Raw genomic sequence first — 24502 nt, forward strand, 5'->3', positions numbered from 1 at the left:
CCATACATTATTCATCATCACAGTTTGTTTATAATAATAATAGATACGATAATGAAACTCGGACATAGCATACCCGGCATGCGGTGGCTCACACGATCAAGTGGATCGCGTTCGTCGTCATGGAAACAATCATTAATATTTTATCAGTTCATTTGGCGGCTCTGGAGAAACTCGCTAAACATATTCACCATCAGGGAAGAGCTGTGCGGTAGGCTGTGATGTATTCGTGACCGAAGCGATATTCGTGACTGAGAAAACCTTTGTTTTACTAATGCCATCTTGGTTACACTCAGAAAAAACTTAGAGTCGGTATTGCTCACTTCACATCCAGCGTTTGAACGAAAATCGTAGTTCTCTGTGGCAAGACTATCACCCATTTTAGAATTATTCATCAGGTGAATCAAATGTTACATACAAAATTGAGTCATGCAAGAGAAGCGAGTCAAAAAGATCCATTAGAGTGGATTGCTTCTAGAGCTTTCAATGGGCTTATCCAAGTGAGCCATCCCAACTCGTTCATTTCTGCGCATGTAGGTTCGTGTAGATCAAAGGCTGCGGTATCATTCCTAAATGAGGAGCCTTTGTTCTGGGAATTGCATTCCAGATTAATTCCATTCCAGGCAAAACTGTGGCCGGTCCACATCGGATATAAACTGAAGACAATCATTAAATAGCATTTTTTGTCAGGAACAGAACATCGTTCTTATGTGTGAAAAATTCTCAGAACAATATTTATTATATTGAATTAATTACGGAGATTCATGAAATTATCTCATTAATCGGAGACATCCAACGCACGTGCAAGTCATCATAAGTGCACATGTACAAAAAAATAAAAGGAAAAAATTAAGCATTACCTCACAAAAATCGCGTATCTTGTGATCCTCGCGTAACTTGCGATCCTCGCGTAACTTACGATCCTCGCGTAATTTGCGATCTTCTCATTAATAGTGATCACCATATAAATTGCGGTCATCGCACAACTCATCTCCTCGTACGACTTACGAACATCGTAAAGATCTTCGAGATAGTAGCCCGGAAGCGAGCTTGGCGCTGCCGCTTCGAGTTGCTACGCGTAATTCATGCAGGTTGAGACCGCCTCGTTTACATTTGGCTTGATAGGCCCAAATTGTCCGTGAAAATCTAGAGTCGCTAGTTGATCATACCAAATTAATATAGGAACTATCTTAAAAAATATTACCATATACTGCACCCAGCCCTGTTACAATTATGTTATTGCGGTGAGTGACAGGGAGCGTATTTTCTCGTCGACGAAAACGTGAAGTCACGGACGGACAGACAAACGGACGGACAGACGGACATGGCGATCACAATAGTGCATTTTTTCATAAATGAGAAAATGTGCTAAAAAGGAAATTAAAAAGGTCACCAACAAGCACCCTCAATGCTGCACGTTGTGCTGTACAAAACACGATCGTATAATTTGCAAAACCGAGCTACCAATTACCCATCACTGCTGACTTTTAGGCGAATGATTGGCCACCGATAACTCGGCTTTAATAGAAAAAAGCGTCGTCAATTACCATCGTGAAATAAAAGCAATCAGTACACGTGTGTTTAATGAATGGTTAGGAATAAGTGCAATCTTCACAATTTCCATAATTTCCAATAAGTAATGCATTATTCGCGGATGTTTTCAGTTATTTTCGTGGAAACAAGCACCCGCGTTGCATCTTCATTAACGTATAATATTTCACTAAAGCTATCGACACTTTTGGCGTAGTCATTCATTGCTGGAACGCAATCAAGTCTGAAGCATACAGATAAAATTCTATCATTGTAATGTATATTTATTATGCGGTAAAAGCATACTCAGTAAGCACATTATTTGCGTAAAAATTGTGAGCTAAAATTGTTTCGAAAATTTTTAATTTCCACAGAGCTGATCACTGAAGTCATGACGCATATATTGTACTCACTTTCACTAATAAATATTTCGCATCGAAACTTCCAATTCAATCGATCTAATCAAAGTCTTTTAATCAGGTATTGTCAGCCATTCAAGGTCAAGTCGACAAAACGTAGTGTCAAATTAATTAAAATAAGTCGCATTCATATAGAGAAATAATGAGCATGTGAACGATAACAAAAGTTACCAAGTTTAGCTATTTAACGTAACAGTGAGCAATTGAACGCTATTCAAAGTCACTATGCCAAACATTGAAGCAGATGCACGCGAGGCTGCCTCGTTGTGATCAGATGCATATTTTTAGAGTCCAAGTCTTGGTTTTAACCTTTAAGCGTTTAAACCTTTTTTAACCTTTCCCGTGAGAAGTAGCAGCAGGGCGAGCGATCGAACCTGTTGCAGCTAGTTTTGGCTGCCTCGGCTGCGCTGAGATTATAATTAACTTGCATAAATAATTTATTTAATGCAATTATTATACCGATCATAATGTTCGAAATTGAAACAAAGAATAGAGCACAAACAAAAGTTTGTGGTCCATTGTTGAGCCCTTGACTAATATTAAACTAGTATTGTAAACTTATTTAAAAACACAATTCAAATACCGACAATGAATGTCCGAAATTATCACAAAACTCTAAGCTCCATTGATGAAACCGTGAATAAATATTAAACCTTAATTATTATCTTACTTTATATAATTCAGATACCGATCATGAATGGTCTAAATCATTGCGAAAGTTTGTGCTCGACTGAGGGAACCTTGAACTTGCACAATTGAAATCTTACAGGATGGCCGACGGTATGTCGTCGAGGTTTGCGGTCTGCTTCATAGCTTCTCTTCAATATTGTGCAAATGACCTTTGATTCTATCGTAAAGTTTACCTAATACGAACTATTAAGTCGGAAAAATGCGAGTAAGGTAATGAGTCAATGTCTAGTGAACGTCAGATGCCATCATGGCTAAAATTAGGTTTTTGAAGCAAGCGCCATGCATTTAGTACGCTTTTTAATGGTTTAGGTTAGGGTAAAAGTCTTATCAGAGTATGATGAAACTGAATTTCAACTGCCCCTTAACCTTGTTCCATACACGAGAACATCAACGGGTTTATATAATATCTGAATAGAATTTGTACGAGTTTCAATATAATCACGAAGAGTTCCGCGGCATTCCAATAAATTTCAACGGTATTCCAAGTAATTTAACCGGCATGTCGGTGCCCATAGCTTAGGAAGAGTAACAGCCTTGGCAGCTGTGAGCAGCAACACGGAGCAACACAGCCTTGGCAGCTGTGAGTAGCAACCCAACCTTGGCAGCTATGAGCAGCAACACAGCCTTGGCAGGTGTGAGCAGCAAACACAGCCTTGGCAGCTGTGAGCAGCAAACACAGCCTTGGTAGCTGTGAGTAGCAACCCAACCTTGGCAGCTGTGAGCAGCAAACACAGCCTTGGCAGCTGTGAGCAGCAAGACAACCTTGGCAGCTGTGAGCAGCAAAACAGCCTTGGCATCTGTGAGCAGCAAGACGACCTTGGCAGCTGTGAGCATCAACACAACCTTGGCAGCTGTGAGCAGCAAGACAACCTTGGCAGCTGTGAGCAGCAACATATATAAGGCAGCTGTAAGCAGCAACACAACCTTGGCAGCTGTGAGCAGCAACCCAGCCTTAGCAGCTGTGAGCAGCAACACAACCTTGGCAGGCAGCTGTGAGCAGCAACACAACCTTGGCAGCTGTGAGCAGCAAGACAGCCTTGGCACCTTCCTTGAATTTAGCCTCAGCGGTCCCAGACGCTACAAGTCGATGAATTGACCGGCGCATAATTTCAGGCACGCTGTAGAAAGTTCCAAAACACAGCAAGAATATTTTTATGCTTCAAAAATGAAAAGTATCAAATCAAGCGTGAACCAGCGTAGGATATGCAAAAAAGACCCATAGTATTCCTAATAGAGGAACATTCAAACGAATGTTTGTATTTTTCTTAGTTGTTTACCAAAAAAGTAACACAGAGGCCTGCCTGAACCTTCAACTTAGACCCAGTGCTTATTCATACAAGGTGAACTCTGTAAGAAATCCTCTCTGGAAGTGGCCTCAAAATAAAACTTATCGTATTAACTGTTAAAATTTAGCTTGACTATAAATCAAAATAACCCAAGAACCCTGTTACAATTATCGATAATATAATTATAACTTTGTCGGTAGTGAGAACCGTAGGAGGGAACTAACGTCGCTTACGAGCTTGCAAGTGGAACGCGGCCGAGTCGCTGCGGTGAACAAAAGTTCTAATCCGATTGACATTTTATTGGACTTTAGAACAAATTTTGGAGCGGCTGAAGCGAGCTTGAATAAAACTTCGGATCGTAACTGATCTGGACATTAATTCAAGTTCTTTACTTCGAATTTAATCTGGAAGCCCATCGAACTCTTGAAGAAGGGCAGTAACTCTTCCATAAAAACCTAAGCTTCGATTTAAAATGCCCTCAAAAATTATGGAAAAGTAAGAATTCCGATTCATCTCTCTAACTAAAATATTCATTACAAATGACCGTATATATAAACACACGGTATATACCAACATATAACTAACGTTATAGGTTGGTATGCATATAACATATATAACATACAACTAAAGTCATACGTTTGTATGATCGCACGATCACGTGATTCACATTCACAGAAACATTCATACTAGCGTAACTCGCGCGCACTAACAACATTCACGCGACCCCTGCCCGGTAGTAAGACAGCACGCCATACGTCACGGTGATTAGCAGCATCAGCGCAGCTTAATTAGTTGACCAGGCAGAGGAGTGCGACATTAAAAGTTCGGCCGCAAAAATTGTGGAACATTGCTCTAAATTTACGGTTTATTGCTGCAATCAAGCGACTTCTTCAAATTTATTAGAATATTAACTTTTGCCCGGAAATTTATAGATTACAGCAGGAGCTTTGTTGAGAATTGAAGATTATGATTGCTCGCTTATAACAAATAGAGACCATTAGGATGATGACTTGTTTTGTGGTGATTATTATAAAAAAGTTAATTAGCATACTGGAAATAAATAAAATACAAAGGTACAACTACTCTGTCGGTGAATATATAACCTAGTTAGCTGGTAGTTATTTTTCGCCATAACTGTGCAGATTAAGGATATACTAAATATTTCTTCACAAGATGTCGTTGTCTGTACACATTAGTTTTAATTGAGGAAAATTTACTATTGAGTTCACGAACGGGGATTATGAATTAATTACTGAATCTTAAATAAGGGTCTGTGTTCGCACTTCTTAAATAAAAGGAAAAGAAAAGCGTTTTTTGCAGTAGAAAATAAAGTATACATAAAAAGAAATTTAATTTTCAGAAAAATATTTTTGCTCAATAATTTTTAAAACTAGATCTAAATAAATTCGAAGTTATTTTGTCTATTTACATCTATTGAATAATACGAAATTGTATTGATTCGGAAATAAAATTTAACAATAATTAAATTAAGGAACTAAGTGAAAAAATGTTAAGATGAACAAATTTTTATAAATAACTAGTACGCCTGTTAAAATTTATTATCAAGTAACGGTCGATTGTCAGTACACTTGTCGTTAGACGCGTGTTAGGAGACGAAATCGTCGATCATTAGCTCAATCAGAATTATTATTACCTTAACCTTGCCCCTGTGACGACCTTCGGCTTTAACTTTATTACAAGCCACGTTAACTCTTGCTTTTCTTCAACTTAATTTGAGATTGTGCGAGTGTGTTTACAATTTGCTTCATAAGTATTGATTGCATGTTCGCGCATTCGTTCGTTTAAGTCTTTATTGCACTGGATTCACGCCAGAGGTTGAACTCGATTGGATTTCGATGATTCCATGAAGCTTTTGTGCTTGAATGAATTTAAATTTTAGTCTTAGAGCTTGGATATAACTTTGCACGCCTGTTTGCTCTTATTTGACACTTCTTCTACGAACAAATACACCTAATACTATTTTTATTTTTCCATTCTTATAGCTCTCTAATCTAACTCTTTCAATGGTCCCCTAAAAGGATAATGACAGGTTAGTAATTTCATTTATTGTCCTGCCGGGATTGTTATAGTGACACATTCGTTGCGTTTCAAGTATAACTTGAACCAATTCTTGGGTAGATTTCTAAAATTTCATACCTGTACTCGCCCCATGCACATAAGAATACACCCAACCATTGGACCCAACCTGACAACTAAGATTTTATACCCACGTTTCTTGTTCTTTATATATACTTCTAAATTATCATGCACAGTGAACACGTTCTCAGGGTGAGATCAAGAGAGAGAGACGCATTATTGCATCAGTGACTCGTAAATCCAAATATCATTATAGGAAACCTCTAATTTCAGTACCTATCATAATTTCCGCAAATTTTTCTGCAGAGCAAATACATCTACTCATTTTTGGTTTTTATTGGCCGATGTTCTTTCGACGTATGAATAAAAGTTCTTCCATTAGGTGTCTTTATAATTTTTATTATCTTACCTTTTATACTAGTACCGAAATTCATTAAGCTCTCATTCGCTAGGGCTCACGCTTGACAATAAGCAACATGAGAAGAATAATGACTTTGTTGACAATAATGACATTAACGAAGATGAGTCGCACAGGTCACGGTAATCCTGAGGAACTTTTGCTTACCAAGACACACCCAGTAAGTTACGCTAACTCTGCAACTCGTCCAATTGACATATACAAGTGCAACGTACGTGAACTAGTGCCAGGTGATTAAACAATGTGAGTGATTGCTTTAAGCACCGCCTATGACAAGCGCTCATTAAGAGTTGATGGAATGTGCTGAGTCACGCAGCTTTTGCCGATAATTAGAAGCAACTCGAGGCAGAACTTGGTAAGGTGCAATTATTGTACAGGGGAATATTAGTGTTTACGTAACAGGGAGAGTGACAAACCCTAGGTGTATTAACTGAACAATGCAACAGCACCTCAGTGCAGTAACAACTCAGTGCAGTGTCTGCATTTCGGTTCAGTAACTAACTGCAGTGCAGGGCACCTTAAAATAGACCTAACATCCCGACGCCCTTTTACGTTGTATGACGTTGATGAACCGTTGTTTCAAAGAAATCAACACGTAATCACTGTTATTTCAACATCATTTGTCTTGACGGATTTATCCGTTTTAAGAAAGGTGGCCTGCATGCTCGATAGGCTAACCATTCTGATGTGGCGATAGATCGTCAAATTAAACGCCTATTGAAACTGATGGCCGACTAAAACTCAATAAATCGCCGGCGAAATAACGACTATACGAGTTTCACCTGAGCAGGGATGGTATCGAGGGAGTCATTTGCTTAGCAAACATGCGGTTACAGCTCAACGAATTCCCGTGACTGGAGAAAATTGCCGCCGAGAACAAAACGACGAGGTCGAAAAAATCAGACGGGATTGTCGAGCGGCGGGAGACAAAGGAGTGTCTGCAGCCATCGCTTCTTAGCGTCGAGAAAAGGTAAAGATTGGATGCCGCCTGAGAAACGGCCTAGTACGGCCTATGCACGGCCGCTCTTGATTCGCGGATGATCTGAGAAGTGAGCGGTTAAAGGCTCGTGTATTGCACTTGGTGCAACTATGTGTATTGTATGTTGCACACAGTAAGCATTATACTAGGTGCATTGTACTAACATTAATTCATAGTCAGTATTCCACGGGGTGCAATTTATAGCCGGCATAGCGTCGAGTGCAATGCACTCTGTACGTTTTGTGGCCGGTATAGATACACGTTTTTCGTACCATGTGCAATGCAAGGCTTCCAATTCTAATGCGTGTAATTTAATGCAACCTCGAAATTAGTGCATTCAACTGAGTGACTTCCAACCCCATGTAATGGCCAACAATTCTCATAATGGTCAAAATAATTAATTTACTTCGTGTTTTTCTGTCTCACAATAAGACGAAGCGAAAATTTTATAGACCATTTCAATAATTATAAAAAAAACGCAAATCATTCTACAACATGAGCCTTAAATTTTTGAACAAATTATCAGATTAAACGTTGAAAGTTTTCTTCACATATTTTCATAATTAAGGTTTTACGGGCTTTCAGTTGTAAATATTTTTCTATATGAGTGACGTTGCCCAAGATAGATGGAACTTGCAATTTCGAAATCTCGTTATTTCAAATACCGTCATCCTGAATCCGGTAATCTCAAACCTCATCGTCCAGAATCCTGAAAATAATTCTAAAACTTGAATTCCATGATTAAAGAGAATCATTTCCAAACTCACATTCATCACAAAACTCTCGTGCAAGTCATGGTTTGAAATATTAAGAAATTTCAAGATTTTCCTTTTTGGAAAAAAATGTACACATGTAAAGAAAAAATCACATTTTCATCGTGAAATCTTTCTCTTCGTTAGTAAATTTCACAGGATTCCACCGATATAAATTAAATTTCTTAATGATATCGCGATAGGATAAGTATTATGGATATGCCATCGATCAGCCCCATGTACTCATATTTACGATGCCAGGCTTCATCTAGACTAACAAAAAATTTAAACGTAGGTCCAAGATTACAATAATTTGCACATCGTAGATATGCTGACCCCTGAAAAAATTCAGGTGTCTCTAAGAAAAAGTTCCAATTTTGGAATACATTCAACGGTTAAATATCAATTAGCGAGAGCAGTGGGAATAATGGCCCTAAATGCAGTGCTCTGAAATTACCAGATTGCAATAACTGCGCTTAATGCTAATTTCTCTTTACCATCAATTACGATTATGATAGCCGGCATTCAAATGAGGATCGGAGACCGATAGCTACTTCATCAAGAGGGCATTCGAGATTGCGTTGCATATGAATGCATTAAGCAATCTAGCGGCCATTGATCACGTCTAGCGCGATTTTAGGTGAAAAGCAGCTTACAAAATTCGAAACCAGAAAAATGAGGCCTGATAGAGGCCAGCGGCTCACAAGAAACCAGCGCTTTATCAAGGGCCAAACCCTAAGAAGGATTTGGTTCGGAAATTGCGGTGAAGGGAAGCTGCCCAATTTTGCACGAAAATTTTGCAATTGGCTTTTGACCGATAACAAAGATTTAAACATCAATTAGCGTGGCACTGAGATTTAGCTTTGATTAGCATCCTACAAATTAACGTGCGCAGAGTTCTGAACAAATTTTAATAAAGTGTGGATTACGGCTAAAAATATATTGAATGAGATAAAATTTGATCGTCGTATACGAAAAGTCATTTGAAGTCACTTGGATATATTAATTTCGAGACGGTTCCCATGAAGGTTTGAAGTGGCATTTTTTGGGGGTCAAAGCAAAAAAGTACAAATTTCCAATGCAAAATTCCAGCCATTCAGACAAAATCGGCCTACTGCCACGTCCTTAAAATAGAGCTTTATTAATGGAACTAACTAATTTTCTAGCTTAAAAAACAATGAATCAATAGTTTAAGTTAACATCTGACAGGAATTATTAGCTTATATTTCAACGCTTCATGGTAAACTGCCGAATGTAGTACCACATATAGCAAAAACGCAATTTCTAGTTACTTGAAATTGCGTAAAATGACTGAAATTCACCGTAAATTCAGGAAATTTTTGTCTGATTTGATACAAAAACAAAAATCCTACGCAAATAATAAAAATGATTTAAATAACGGCATATAAATAATACTTACCTAAATCTCAAAGAAGCGCGATAAATAAGACGTAAGGAATTTTAGGGCTGACCCAAGGAACCTACTGAAAACTCAAAAATTTGAACCCAAAACTTGAACTTTACAGGCGCCTCCTCAGCTCAAAAAGCGAAAAAAATAATTCAATTTTTTCAGAGTTGGGCATGACGCGGGCCGGCTCGGTCTCTTTGAATATTTATAAGCCAACAAGTGGCCGCATCTGCAGAGAAAATTCTTGAGAAAAATTCTAAAAAATTTGCCTCCAAGGCATTTGAGCGCGCAGGAAAGGATCGAAGTCTGCGCAGGGAATTGGTAGAACCTGATCAAATGCCAGGGTATGTGCAAGCCATGTTTAGTTACTTGAAATTTCAAATTGATTTAGTTGATTTATGATGAATTTTAACGTAACCCGCATGTTAAATGTGTTCAAATATTGCGTTCGTTTTGTGCTCTTCGTTCTGAAAGCATGAAATTTAGCTAACAGTGACAAAATTTACAATGTAAAGTATGTACATTTTGCTACGCACATACGCGAAATTTACAATTGTACATTTATAGCAAAAGCAACATTTTTTTATTGTAACAAACTTCTCATTATTAAATACTTATTTGTAAACTACTTATCGTCGCAAACGTGGCCAACTATCGTGGCCACGTTTGAACTATAGTTCCAGCACACGCACGCAGCACGAGTTCAGATGCAGCGGCTATCTAGTCTAACGGCTTTCTGACTTTAAAAACAGAAACTCTGACTCCTGGGTACAACAAGACAAAAGAACTTTTTTAAAAATGAAAATATTTTCGGCGTTCAACGCCGGATTCTTCCCCGGAATTTCACGAACACCGTGCTCACGGTCAGACCCTATGAATGCAAAATGCATATACATGTACACGAGTAGAATTCTCTGAGCTTCACCTCGTTCGGCTCTCACCTTCCGTGGCTACAAAATAATGATAACTCCATGATTTCTGATCAATGGTTATAAGTAAAAAATGACATGTCAAGACTGTTACATTCGAGAGACTTCGAATGCATTCGCAATACCGATTTATAACTCACTTTGGATATAATCTTCTCACTTTTTATATAATTCCTAAGATAATAGATTGAAATCTTTACAGCTGCATCGGCAGCGAGAAGATGAAAAGGCCGCATGTAAAAATCTTTATGAATAATAATCCTCATGTAAATAGCCTCGAGTAACCATGACACTACAGAGGGACTACGTCTCTGTCACAACTGGATCACTACTAGGCAGGAGATGCTGTTCATTTCAGTGCCGTATTCGCAAGTATTTTTGGTTGACTGATATTGTACAATTGCGTAGCGTAGTGCGCACCAGATAGTAAAACAAGAAAGAATTGAATCCCACAATTGATGAAGACCTAAAGCGCGGAACGGAAAACACTAAACGTTTGTAGAGAGTTTTACCCGGTTATATAGGACTCCTCGATCGTTCCCGACCCGCCAATGCGATTTGCAATTTATTATTTGAGGATATATGTAGAATATATTGAAAACCCTATCTGGCGATGCCAAATAAGATTTCAAATTTTAAATATCTGACTGCCCACTTTTTCAACAAGGTTTATATTAGCTTCTGACTCAACAGAAATATTAATACCGGTACTGTACTTAATTATCCGGTGATGGGTAATGAAAGAAGAAAATCTGCACCTGAGTTATACGTTACTTTGTTGCTACCGGTATACTTGAAATGAATAGCCTGAATAATTTTAATGACCAAAACCATTACCATTCAATGAATTCCCAACCTGACCCAGAATTCCTGCCACGTTGGCACTATCTGCTTCCGCGGAATTGCACAAATCAAGAAATGCGATTTAGAGACAAAATATAAATTCCCTTTAAATTCTGTTGAAAAACATCCCACGTCTTTTGTATGGCCGCACTATGCCGGCTCTAATTCGTCCAGTCAGGGCACAGCGCAGAGCTCTATTGTTACCCTAGAAAATGCCTCGTCTACTAACGGCCCAAACGGCCTTCACCATCACTAACTTTCGAAGTTTTCAATTGCGGTGCCAAAAATCGTCTGATCAGGGCCCATACTTTTAAAAAAAAGTTAAAAGATCGTAAGTTCATCAACCAATCATTGACGGCCTTTCAAGCAAAATCCACCAATCATAGACAAGAAAATAGAGCGTAAGTACTTAAGTTCACTTAGCGATTTTTCAAAGTATGGCCCCAGATTGTTTAAGACTACGTATCAAAAATACCGTTACATGTCAGCAATTACGAGCGTTTAACTTCTAAAAGGAAATCAAAAGCGTTCGGGGAAGTCGTCAAGAATTAATTAAGCGTTGAGTAAGCCACAGGGGTGCCCCAGATGGCAGAATATAATAGCTCTACAGACAGAATAAATTCGTATTAAATACTATGGGATAAAACTGCATTGAGAAATTCACTAAGAATCTGTAGTACATTGCAACTTCAATGGAAGAAAATTAAAGTAATTTTGATGTAGCTTCTAATAAATTTAAGATAAATTAATATTTCAACTAAGTATAAATAAAAGAGCCATTATTATATATATAATTAACCAACAAAGCTCTGGTCACACTCTTTTCAGCGTACACCCTACTAATGTTAGCTTTCAAACTGAAAATTAACTACAATATTTTTAAACAAAAATCTAGATCAAAAAATCTAATTGTATATTTAATTTAATATCCAGCCATTGGCTGCTTCAATGGTATTCATTTATAAAACTTTCTTAAATTGATCAGCAATAATGTGATTTTCTGTACATCAGCGACGTTTTAGTAATTGTAATATTTGGACAGCGATAACTCGCCCATAATATTCAATAAGTTGGTCGGGCAATTTCGAGCTCCCAAGTCGAAATCAAACGTAAAGTTTAGGGCACCAAAGTTCATGACGGTTACAATATTGGCTTTCAGCATTTGGAGCGGAACCAAACTTATTAATTGGAGCTTTCCATCTCAGCCTCTGAATACCCACAAAAACAATATCCCTGCTAAATTCTTCTCAACGAAAACAAAACGAGAATTATCAACAATTATCTAATCCATTGGTAAACAAAAACCGCACGTAATCCGCGACATGAAAAACTTAAACGTAAACGCGAAGACAAAATTCGAACGTAACCGACAGGTAATTTGAACGTCGCATTCAAAGGACATGAGCTAAATGTTTTTTTTTGCCGCCAGCCTGTCGCAACGACTGCTGGCAACACTGATTAATTTAAAAAAAAATGTCTTCTACAACATAGGCATATCTTTGCATTGAAATGCATGTTTCATAATGTGATTTTTTTTAAATAACCACCACTACAAACAATAAGTTTTAGAAGTCAATACTGGCGCAGGAAACATTCAGCTTGAATTTTACTCGTGATGGGCTATTTTGCAAAAAATATTCAATATTAGTGAAATATTTTTCAAATAACGCAGTCTTTCTTCCGAACGCAGCATGTTGGGGATGAATCAACGGTAGCACGAAAGTGCCTGCAATTAAACCGGACATGGTCGTCAATTCCCTTTCTAAACATTCGGATTCTAATAATCTGGACATTTCAAATAATAAAAATCAATATCAGTCAAGTCACGAGATAATCTATGTCATTTGAATATACACTTGGCACCAAATGCGATCATCAACCAATCTGTGCAAGAAGCCGCTGCCCTCAGGCCGTCGTTAACGACAAACCCTCTGCTTTGACCTCTGATTTCGGACACATTCCTCGGCCCGGATCCAGCAACGAGCTATAAGATATTAACGCTTGTCCCACAGAGTTCGAAAAGGTTCAGATTTCAGGCCTTTAACCCTAATCGAAAAATTCGTTTACAGTTTTCTAATTCAGATTTGCTCATATTTGCGACATTTGTTTGATAGCGGTATCGGGTTATCTGGTTGCAATATTTGTTTTTTTTTATCCACCGTTCTTCTATGATTCCGATTAGGAAATTTTTTTCCTAAGAACGTCGCGGTGGTAAAGAAAAAATTAATTTTGGCCGTGAACCTAACGATGAAGGTGAATTCTGATTATACGCGAGCGTTCGCTAGAATAATTTAACTTTTTACTTGAAACATCTTACTATAATTGATGATGTCCAAATTAATCCATTGAATAGTGTCAACTACTCAACATCAACAATTAATTTATTTGGAAACTAATATATATTATTACTATGAGGAATTATTAACGTCAGTTTCATGAACTTGTTCAATAATCAACAGAAGAAATGACACCATTGTCCGTTATTATCAAATGAATAAAATACTTTTTTTTTTGGTCGCAGAAATTTTCAAAGTGTCAAATCAAAGCAAAAGATTTCAATTGAATGCTTGAATTACACTATGGTAAATAAATAAATAAAAATAAATAAAATAGATAAATAAAATTAAAGCCCAATTTGCCAATAAAACGCATAACTCCAAATAAAACCCAACTAGCGGCAGGTGGTTAACAAAACCCCAGTGGGGTTTGGTACAGACAGTGGTAACCCCAATTCCTGACAGATGGTTGATCTAGCTTTCGATTTTTGCTAACCATAATGAGCTGTATACGAGTAAATCAATTAATGGAAGGTGAAAACTAACTGTGAATTCAAGATGCATGTAAACCATTCCGCTTTTCGAAGTTTTTTTTACCATAAGCGAAGATGCATCTTCAAAAGATCATCACAAAATCTATTCTTAGGTACACGGCGATTCACGGAAACTTCCTGATTTTACAGCTCAATAAAAAAGACATATTTAGGATATATTAGAATGTGAATTTAATTGAAAAGAAAAATTTACCTAAATTTTGTACCACTTAGTTCAAAAGATGACCTCGGACAAATAACGGTTCCCATTGTCAATGCATGAAGTTAGTCTATTTGTGAAGTTCTGTTCAAATTGCCGAATCATATTGACGGACATTTGGCGATGGTTCTGCGTACATGTTGTTTTTCCAATGGGGTAGGGTCCCAGAACTGTCGTTGTAAACCACTGATCTAAGATAACATCATAAAAATGTATAAAAAAAATTTTCAAAGACCACGTTTTTCATGTGGACTCAAAAGTAGAAAATAATTTTTCGGCAGCTACTGATCTCTGTTTGCTTTCATTCTCTTGGTCTTACCCTGCTTGTGAGTTCCTTTAGAATTTATACGCCTGGAAACGTGCAACAAATTATTGATTATTGTATTGTTATCGGGAGCTGAGCTTCCCTAAAAGTTTCAGAGCGCTAGCTATAAATGGGAAAGTTGGTGAAATATCGATTGCAAGATTTGATCATCACAGACACGAAAGCGAGCTAAGAAAAACGTGGTAATAAAAAAACACTTTCACTTGCCCTAAATGTGTTCACCCACGTAACAATCGATTTCCGATTAGGAACCCGACCTGCAGGACGAATAGAGAACCGAGAACGAAATATTCGGTGAGTAGCGATAATGAAACGGTAATTAGAAAAGTACGCCGCGACAACAAACGTGCGCCGCTCACTTGTCCAATGCACAGTGGCAACTGAAAAGGCGGGACACTAAACTTCACGACCTTGTTTTTATATTAAATACTCCACGCCCTTTTCCTAAAACATCTGGCTGCTTGGTGCGAAATACGAAATAGAAAATTTCCGTGATTCACCCTGCACATCAATTGAAAAAAAATACATTTGAATACCAAAAGTTACCATCGAAAAACCTGAGGCTGAAGTTATAAGGCATCTGCGTCGAATACAATCTAAGAAATTTTCGTTATTCAAATTTGTGTAGAATAAAGTTTGATGATTTCTGCACTAGAAAGAGACATGATTATTGATATACAGTCAGCAGACTAGTCACGTTTGAAAAAAACCTTTGTCCAGCGGGCCGACGGATGGTCAGCGGTATTGACGGGCTGCTAATTAAATATTTCACTATAAATCTATACGATTATATTTTACTAGCCTAAAGGCCGTGCTGATCAATCCAGCACTGATAACAAATTCGAGAGCTTTGAAACAATCAAAACAAAAGTGACTTAGTGAGAAACGGTAAGATTCTTCGTACATGGTGCCAAAAAAACTATATTAGAGAAGCAAAATAGCTCACACTTCCTCAAAATTAAGGTGAAAACTAAGGTAAAGTCTGAACTGTGCGTTGGCCAAAATAAAGTTTTTCTGTGACTTCATATAGGATGTGTTTACATCATCAATTATCGGAAACGTCCTCGCTACGCTGATACATGAAACTCGAGCTCCCGTACTAAGTCGTCTCGATGCGAGCAAACCAGATACCGAAATTAAATCGAGTTAGAAAATATGTATATTATTTAAAATTCAGCGGTTGATGAAGCGAGCTCTAACGCAGAAAAAAACTCGGCAATCTTCAGATCCTCGCTCATTTTTGCACTAACTATTCCGTAGTATATCCCAGGAGTATCTTTTAATAGAATCGAAAGCAGTAATGACAGGATATGTCGAAAGTTATATCTCACTCGCAGGAAGTTCAGTTGAAACGCTATACATGTATGTATTCACCGGTTAACTTGTATCATTCGATGTAGTAAATTAAAACAAGGTTTGCAAGGCCCCCTAAAGCCGAAGAATCAAATTTTGAAAATGAGGATAATTCTAAGCACCTAAAGGCAGTAATAAATTCCAAGCTGTGCTCTTTCTTACGCTGTTATGGTCAGTAATCAACGAGATATACTCGATATATACGATTTAGCATTACTCGTTGCTGATGCCTTAGCGTGGTAAAAATCGGCGCCAAATTAGCATCAGACAACATCGACCGCAAATGCACTCGGAAATGCCAAAGTATTTCTATTGATATAGAAGTAGTATTTCAATAGTGATTTTATTCGGATTGTATGGAAGCGGGTACGGCCAACGACTACCATAAATATGAGCACTGCAATGCATGAGAAGAGTATAAAAGTCATATCAATCCCGCTAAAATCTTCCTTTACACCCACATTTGGAAATACAGAAGGGGGTAGCTTGAATCGCGTATCACTATGAAAAACTGAAGCCGTTTCATCGCTGGCCAACCGTCGGCCATTCATCAACCGGCCATAAGTCGGCAGTGATTTGTAACTGTGACAGCGGCAACTCGAGTCTCGATCACATCGGGAGTGTCGGCGGGAAGTCCATTCAGAAGACGCAAAGTTTCGTGCAGGAGAAAAAACAATTCTATTCTTTGGGATGACCATGTATGGGGTGACGGAGGAATGGAACCCTTCGTTCTGCCAGAATAGGTGAAATTCACGCAAGTTAGGATATAGGATTCCTATGTTTCTGGTTAACACGGCGAGGATTAATGAAAGAAATTATCTCACAAACGGAAATACGACCCAGCTGATGGGAATGTAATCTCACAAAGGAGAATCCGATATCTCATGACACATTAAAATCTCACAATGGAATGCACGGTCCCTTAAATGATAGTACGGTAATGCGAAATAAAGTTAAATACCGCAGAGTAAAGTAAAATTTCAGGAAGGAAATTACGATAACAAAAATGAAATAACAACCCACAAAGGAAAGTAGATCCCGTAAAGAAAGTACGGTCAAGACCGCAAGAAAAGTGCGGTCGCACGCAAGAAAAGTACGGTCGCATGCAAGAAAAGTACGGTCGCACGCAAGAAAAGTGCGGTCGCACGCAAGAAAAGTACGGTCGCATGCAAGAAAAGTACGGTCGCACGCAAGAAAAGTGCGGTCGCACGCAAGAAAAGTACGGTCGCATGCAAGAAAAGTACGGTCGCACGCAAGAAAAGTGCGGTCGCACGCAAGAAAAGTACGGTCGCATGCAAGAAAAGTACGGTCGCACGCAAGAAAAGTGCGGTCGCACGCATATATAAAAGTACGGTCGCACGCAAGAAAAGTACGGTCGCACGCAAGAAAAGTACGGTCGCACGCAAGAAAAGTGCGGTCGCACGCATATATAAAAGTACGGTCGCACGCAAGAAAAGTACGGTCGCACGCAAGAAAAGTGCGGTCGCACGCAAGAAAAGTGCGGTCGCACGCATATATAAAAGTACGGTCGCACGCAAGAAAAGTACGGTCGCACGCAAGAAAAGTGCGGTCGCACGCAAGAAAAGTACGGTCGCACGCAAGAAAAGTACGGTCGCACGCAAGAAAAGTGCGGTCGCACGCATATATAAAAGTACGGTCGCACGCAAGAAAAGTACGGTCGCACGCAAGAAAAGTGCGGTCGCATGCAAGAAAAGTACGGCGCATGCAAGAAAAGTACGGTCGCACGCAAGAAAAGTACGGTCGCACGCAAGAAAATTACGGCACATGCAAGAAAAGTACGGTCGCACGCAAGAAAAGTAAGGTCACACGCAAGAAAAGTACGGTCGCACGCAAGAAAAGTGCGGTCGCACGCAAGAAAAGTACGGTCGCACGCAAGAAAAGGACATTCGCACGCAAGAAAAGTAAGGCCGCACGCAATAAAAGTACGGTCGCACGCAAGAAAAAAACGGTCGCACACAAGAAAAGTACGGTCGCACGCAACAAAAGTACGGCGCACGCAAGAAAAGTACGGTCGCACGCATATATAAAAGTACGGTCGCGCGCAAGAAAAGTACGGTCGCACGCAAGAAAAGTACGGTCGCACGCAAGAAAAGAACGGTTGCACGCAAGAAAAGAACGGTTGCACGCAAGAAAAGTACGGTCGTGCAAATCAAATTGCGATCAACGAAATATTGACAGAGTTTTTTTGTTCCGAATAACACGCGATGTCTGTATGAATTACATCCAAACAAATAACAGGACTCACATTTCACCATCATAATTATAAATTTATGTATCCTAATTAAATCCTTAGTAGGATTTGAGAGCAAAGACGACTCATATTTTATACAAAGAGTTAGGCGCATATGAATCATTTTCTTTCTATCAATATTAGTTCAAGTAAATTTTTAATAGATATAACATCGTTTCAAATTCCCATTAAAAATGAAAGTATGAATTTAATTATTTTTCAATAGAATTGAATATTTTTTAGGTTATTTTTTGAAGAATATGTGCAGCAGAGAAGCTTCCTATTTATGAATGCATAATTGCGTATATATTATATATATTGCGTATATATTATATTATATCAACAATTCAAATCGCGAAGAAAAGGTCGGGAAATTTTTTGCACGTGTTTTCGTGTGTGTAAAGTTTTGATTAGTAGCCTAATATACAGACTTCGAATGGCAGAAGAAATTACAACTAAAATTAATTTAAAATATTAAATAGATGTGTGCGTGTGATATGAAGAGAAGCAAAAAATTTGATATAAAAAACCTTAAGCCAGTCGAACCCAATATCGAATTCTCAGTATAACTGAATATTGTAAGAACAAAGGCCAACAGAACCCTCAGAGGGATACTTATAATAAAAAAAGAGTCCCACATTTAGCTTCAAGTTGAATCATTACCGTGACTCCGCCGGATACGGTATCGAAGCCACTTAAACGGCTTTATCTCAACTAAAATTGGTAAAAAATTCACCTAAGCACGCACATTGTAATTGAAAATGCTACAAAGGTGTAATAAGTCATGCAAATAAGACAGTTTTTTTCGAGCCCGTAGTACAGCAACGACCAGTGAGGTCAGTTCACCAAATTGCAGAAATTTTTTTAGATTTAGGTTTTTATTAAACACTGCCTTAACGAGGGAACAAATGGCCTCTAAAACTTGATTTAAAAATAATTTGGGTGTAAAACATCAATTTGGACAATTCTGCTAATTATTTGTACGTGTCGGCAGTTAAGGTTCCAAACATTCGAAGTGGATGTAATACCAAACGATTGTAAATAAGAATTTGAGCGCCAATATCGGTTGATAATGATATTTAAATGCCCGCTCAAGAAGAATAAATCTTTAGGGAATTATATAAATACAATCAATTGTTCTAATGGTCTAAATGATAGGTGCGTGCAATTTAGGAAGAATAAAATCGTTAATTGTTCATTCCAAAGTGAGTTCAGATTTTTTGTACATTGTATTTTTAATGAGGTAATTTTTCGGACCCACTTAAAAATTCAGCGCTTCAAAAATTAGTAACCCGATTTGCCCTTGAATTTATTATTTTACGGCAGCTCATCAGGAATCGGAAGTCATCTTCAGGCACAAAAATTTTTAAAACATGATCCATAAATACCGTGGAGAGGCAAACCTCTCAAGATACCCATGGGCAGGAGCGGCATCCACCTTCCTTCACCGCGTCACACTCGACACTGAGAGCAGCTGCTGGGCACAAGCACGAGTCCGTCGATACCTATTAATATAAAAGAATATCCGTCCAGTGACAGGCATGTGTAGTTTTGGGTAGTCTGCATGACACAACGCAACGTTAAATGATGCCATAAATGCAAGTAGTAGTAGTGGTAGTATAATAGTTTGCTAACGCTTCAGCTATCAAGCTATTTCGCACCGGAGGTCAAAATGTCGCATCGCCAACGAGGCGGAAGGTCTCAGTTATTCAATATCTCAAATTAATCATCGCTACAAGGGGCGGTAGGTCTCAATTGTCCAGCTCGCTGAAGCTGGCTCGAAGGAAGCAGCGTTAGCATCTCAAAGAGACGAAGTGACAAGGAGGGACAGGTGAAAAGCAACAGAAACGAAGACACTGGAACAAGAGGTCGCTTACACGGGACGTCGGCCGTCCGCACGAGAGAGACAGAGGAGGGAAATGTAAGGAATCCTACCTACATAATAACTCAACCCCACAACTGAGACCTGCAGTCAGACACCGCGAGCTCAGCGGGGAGCGCTCAGGAACAATCCCCCTAGGAGCGCGAACAATCCCCCTAGGTCCCTCAGGGGGGGAAGTCCCCCCCTGAGGGACCATTAATGCAATTAGATCAGCATGATTATATGCTATTTTTTAATTAGTGCAAGAGAAAATGAGCCTTGGAAGTTGTACTCTTTTGCGAAAAATATTCAGCTTAATTATAGAGCTATACTATAAAACCATATAAACACTATAAAATTTACAAAAATATTATCGAACTTATTCATTAAAATTTTCACGCTAAATTATAAAAAACTTGAATTAGTGTGCAAAATACACATCATACGTTACTAATTGAGGCTATTTTTGGTTATTATATATGTTGACGTGGTAGCTGACACATTCATTAATAATTGAAAGTAAATTAAACCTCAGTTGTAATCTCCGTGGAGTTTTATTGACAGGATTCAAAATGGCTTTTTGGGGAGAGAGCCGTCAATTCCGGGATTGTAATGCGAGGTGAGCATCTAATAGCATTATGAACTGATGATTACAATACAAGAAAATTATTATGATTTATTTCATATTTTGCAAGCACGATGCTGACTTTTAAGAAAAAGAATTCATAGTGAATGCGAACAAACATGCTGACCGGGGAGTTTAATTGAGAAGTTCAGAAAAAATAACTTTTCCTGTTAAGTTAGCATGAAATTATTTCGCCAGTTTATTTTAAAAATATTAAATTCTTCACATCAGTTCTCAAATAATAACCTTCACAGTTCATGATTAATTACCTTTTCAGTTCAGCGCGAAAACGACACCCACTAATTTCAGTTCGCGTATGATAACCTCTTCAATTATGTTATGTTGCGTCAAATCAACGACGTTACAGATTATGCAAGAAGAAACTGAAGCCCCTAAGGCTGTCCAGAGAACAAAGGAGAGGCTTTTAGGAATGCCTTGCATGAAGTAAGTAAACGAATCTCGTTTAATGTTCATTTTGGTATAGTTTATATTGAATTCCTATAATTCTGCAGCTATTGGAAAAAATAAAGTAACATTAGCCACGGTGTTATGAGATATAAATTTTAAAATAAAAATTTAAATCCACTCTTCCTATTGCGAGTCTTCAACCTCGAGTTACTAATTATGCTAAGACTGAGGCTGAGTGCGACATCAAAGTCTACTGCCTGAGGTCACGTCTACTGCCTGAGGTCACGTCTACTGCCCGAGGTCACGTCTACTACCCGAGGTCACGTCTACTGCCCGAGGTCACCTCTACTGCCCGAGGTCACGTCTACTGCCCGAGGTCACGTCTACTGCCCAAGGTCGCATCTACTGCCCGAGGTCACATCTACTGCCGAAGTCACATCTACTGCCCGAGGTCACATCTACTGCCCAAGGTCACATCTACTGCCCGAGGTCACGTCTACTGCCCGAGGTTACGTCTACTGTCTGAGGTCACGTTTGCTGTCAGCAATTCAACTTGCAGAGCAGCAGAATGAGTCTCTAATTGGCCACACACTAGACTGTCAGTGATTATTTGTCTCCAAGAACTAATTATCAGTTCAACATGGCAATTTGTTTGTAAGACGAAAGTTCGTCTCATGAAAGAATTAAAAAAATCTCGTTCAATCTTTGTAATTGCAGCACCCTTGATCGAGCTACCCAAAGCTGTGGTGGTGCAGTGGTGAGAGACTCAGTCTCTCGCACCCAGCGCCCGGGTTCGAGTCCCACTGAGGCAAGTTCTGCCGGGAAGCTCAGCTCATGGTCAACTCAGCCATTCATCCAACTCTGGTTAATAAATGAGTACCTGGCTTGTCCAGGGTGTTGTGTAATGCAATCAAAATGGTTCTGGCGGGTCAGCGAGCCAGTGATGGTCGTAGAACTACCAGTGGCACCGAGTGCCCGGAAAAACTGACCTATCACCCCCCTTCCCTAGTCGCCACTACCAGGATGGGCAATTACAACAACAACAGCTACCCAGGTCCGTGCACTCAAGAACCTCTGAAGCCTCAAAATATTTTATTAAACAGTCCGCCATAGTGAATAGGTAAAACGCAACCCATAGAAAATGAATTCGAGGGGGTACAGCGATATTTCAAAATGATACGAATATCGGATGGAGCGATGGTCATGTTACTCATGTGAGCATCATAAAGATACTGCTACTTCTAATAAAAAAAGTAACGATAAAAAATTATTCTACAGTGCAGATCACCAACCAGACGAAACTGAGCGCAGATGAATTCAATCGACGACGCTACCGCGGTTGTCGATGTTACTCCGTTGCAACTGCCACGGAGCGCTTACTAACGAAAAGTACACTTATCGAACCAAACTTGTTAAAAAATATATACTAATAAAATACGCTATTAGAGCGGAAGATTTAAAAATTAAAATGCAAAGTAAATAAAGTATAAACCTAGTAAAGCAACAGACTAATTTCAACACGTGCCGGAAGTCGAATTCCCAATGATTTTTGAGCGACGATTGTACCAAAACTTTGCTCCGACTTCCAGTTATTCTGCTACGGTCAACTTTCACCGTAGATACAAACTTTCGCCGAGTTTCTATCGTGGATTTCAAGTGAGTGAAACTATAGAAATACTTCATTTTTGGCATCAATTATATTAAGAACAACTAAATTTTCCAGATAATGACACAAAAAATGTAACTCAGTACTCATTGCACTGAGTGGCAGAGAGCGCATTTTCTCGTCGACGAAAACATAAAGTCACGGACGGACAGACAGAGGGACATGGCGAGCACAATAGTGCATTTTTTCATAAATGAGAAAATGCGCTAAAAAGACACGCATGTAACAAGAAGAATTCGATCTTGAATATCTCAAAGAAGATTCGAATCGTAAAATCTCATAACTGATAAAGGTTCTCGTGTCAACCGGATAGGAATTTTAACATTAAACATGTATGTGGCACCAGAAAGCTTCATACTTATTGGGAATTTTGGGAAAGGGAGGCACTATGAATTTTGAGGAGTGTTGGTTTTAGGGCATGGTATAGTGGAAGTCTTGGAAGGAGATGTTGCATAGTTTGACTAGAGGCATTCCCTGCACATCGGCTAAGGACCAAAGATGCGGTGCTTTGCCACTGCTTGGTTTTGGCTCAGTGGCGCATTTTCAATTCGCAGCTGTTATAATGTTCAGATAAAGTTAATAGAAGGAAAATTGTTTCTATTTTTAAAGTTTCCTGCATTCAAAAATTATTTTCTAAAAGAAGAACATTCCGCGCACTTCTGTTAACGATTAGATATAGGAGAGGATTCATGCAGCCGAAATCACCAGCTCTAGAAATAGATAAGTAATGAATAGATATATTCCATACCTGAGTGTGGGGATGATCCGTTCATATACTGTATAATGGCCGAATGTTCAAATATTTCAAAAGCCCAGGCTATTTTATACTTAATTTTAAAAGTTCCGAAGTTTCTCACCGTTAAAGAGCTCCTCGCCCAGCGGTATCAAGAGCGGTACCAAGAAGTTCGCGGCCATCTTGGTCCGTTGTCACCTGAGAAGACGAACAGAATACAGGTATGGTAAGACATTGGTTACGTGTGATAGAATGGGGTTAAAAGTTACCTCTCACAAATCATTACTAATAATTATATATAAATCCTTTTTCAAATACTCAGAAACGAATATAGAAAAAAAAAACAAATAAATAAATAGAAGCGAATGACTGAAGTGACTTTCAATAAAGTTCAAGATAAAATTAGTTGCATGAGAATCGTAGACAATTAATGTAGATGAAAATGATAAACCTTCATAACTAGGATCGAAGATCACTAGGAATGAAGGTCACTAGGGAAGAAGGCCACAAGGAATGAAGGCCACTAGGAATGAAGGCCACTAGGAATGAAGGCCACTAGGAATGAAGGCCACTAGGAATGAAGGTCACTAGGAATGAAGGCCACTAGGAAGGAAGGCCAGTATGAATGAAGGTCAGGTAGAATGCAGGTCAAGTTCAATTTAAGGTATTGGTTGTTCTTTCCAGTAAATTATAGTCTGCTGCGTATGAGGTAATCATTAGAACAAAGATATTCTAAATAAATTCAGATCTAATTCATTATAAAACAGAATAAAATAAATCCGAACTGTGTGAATGTAAATTATATTAAATCTTGAAACTTATGATGCAATGAATTATCCTGAATTGAACGCATCGACGGAGAAGTTATCTGGACGGAATAGAGGACAAGAAGATCGAGCTTCT

General features: G+C 38.6%; 1 protein-coding gene across 1 annotated transcript in view; it reads right to left on the minus strand.

Annotated features, from left to right (window-relative positions):
• The window catches only part of LOC108666666 (putative neural-cadherin 2), a 138852-nt gene that overhangs the window by 75609 nt on the left and 38741 nt on the right, over nucleotides 1–24502 (minus strand). The window contains exon 2 of the mRNA XM_047883127.1: nucleotides 23724–23797. Coding sequence (XP_047739083.1) covers nucleotides 23724–23781 — 58 coding nt within the window. The 5' untranslated portion in view covers nucleotides 23782–23797. The remainder of the gene's footprint in view (nucleotides 1–23723; nucleotides 23798–24502) is intronic.

This window comes from Hyalella azteca, unplaced genomic scaffold (genome assembly GCF_000764305.2).
Source record: "Hyalella azteca isolate HAZT.00-mixed unplaced genomic scaffold, Hazt_2.0.2 contig12078, whole genome shotgun sequence".
Taxonomy (NCBI): Eukaryota; Metazoa; Arthropoda; class Malacostraca; order Amphipoda; family Hyalellidae; genus Hyalella; species Hyalella azteca.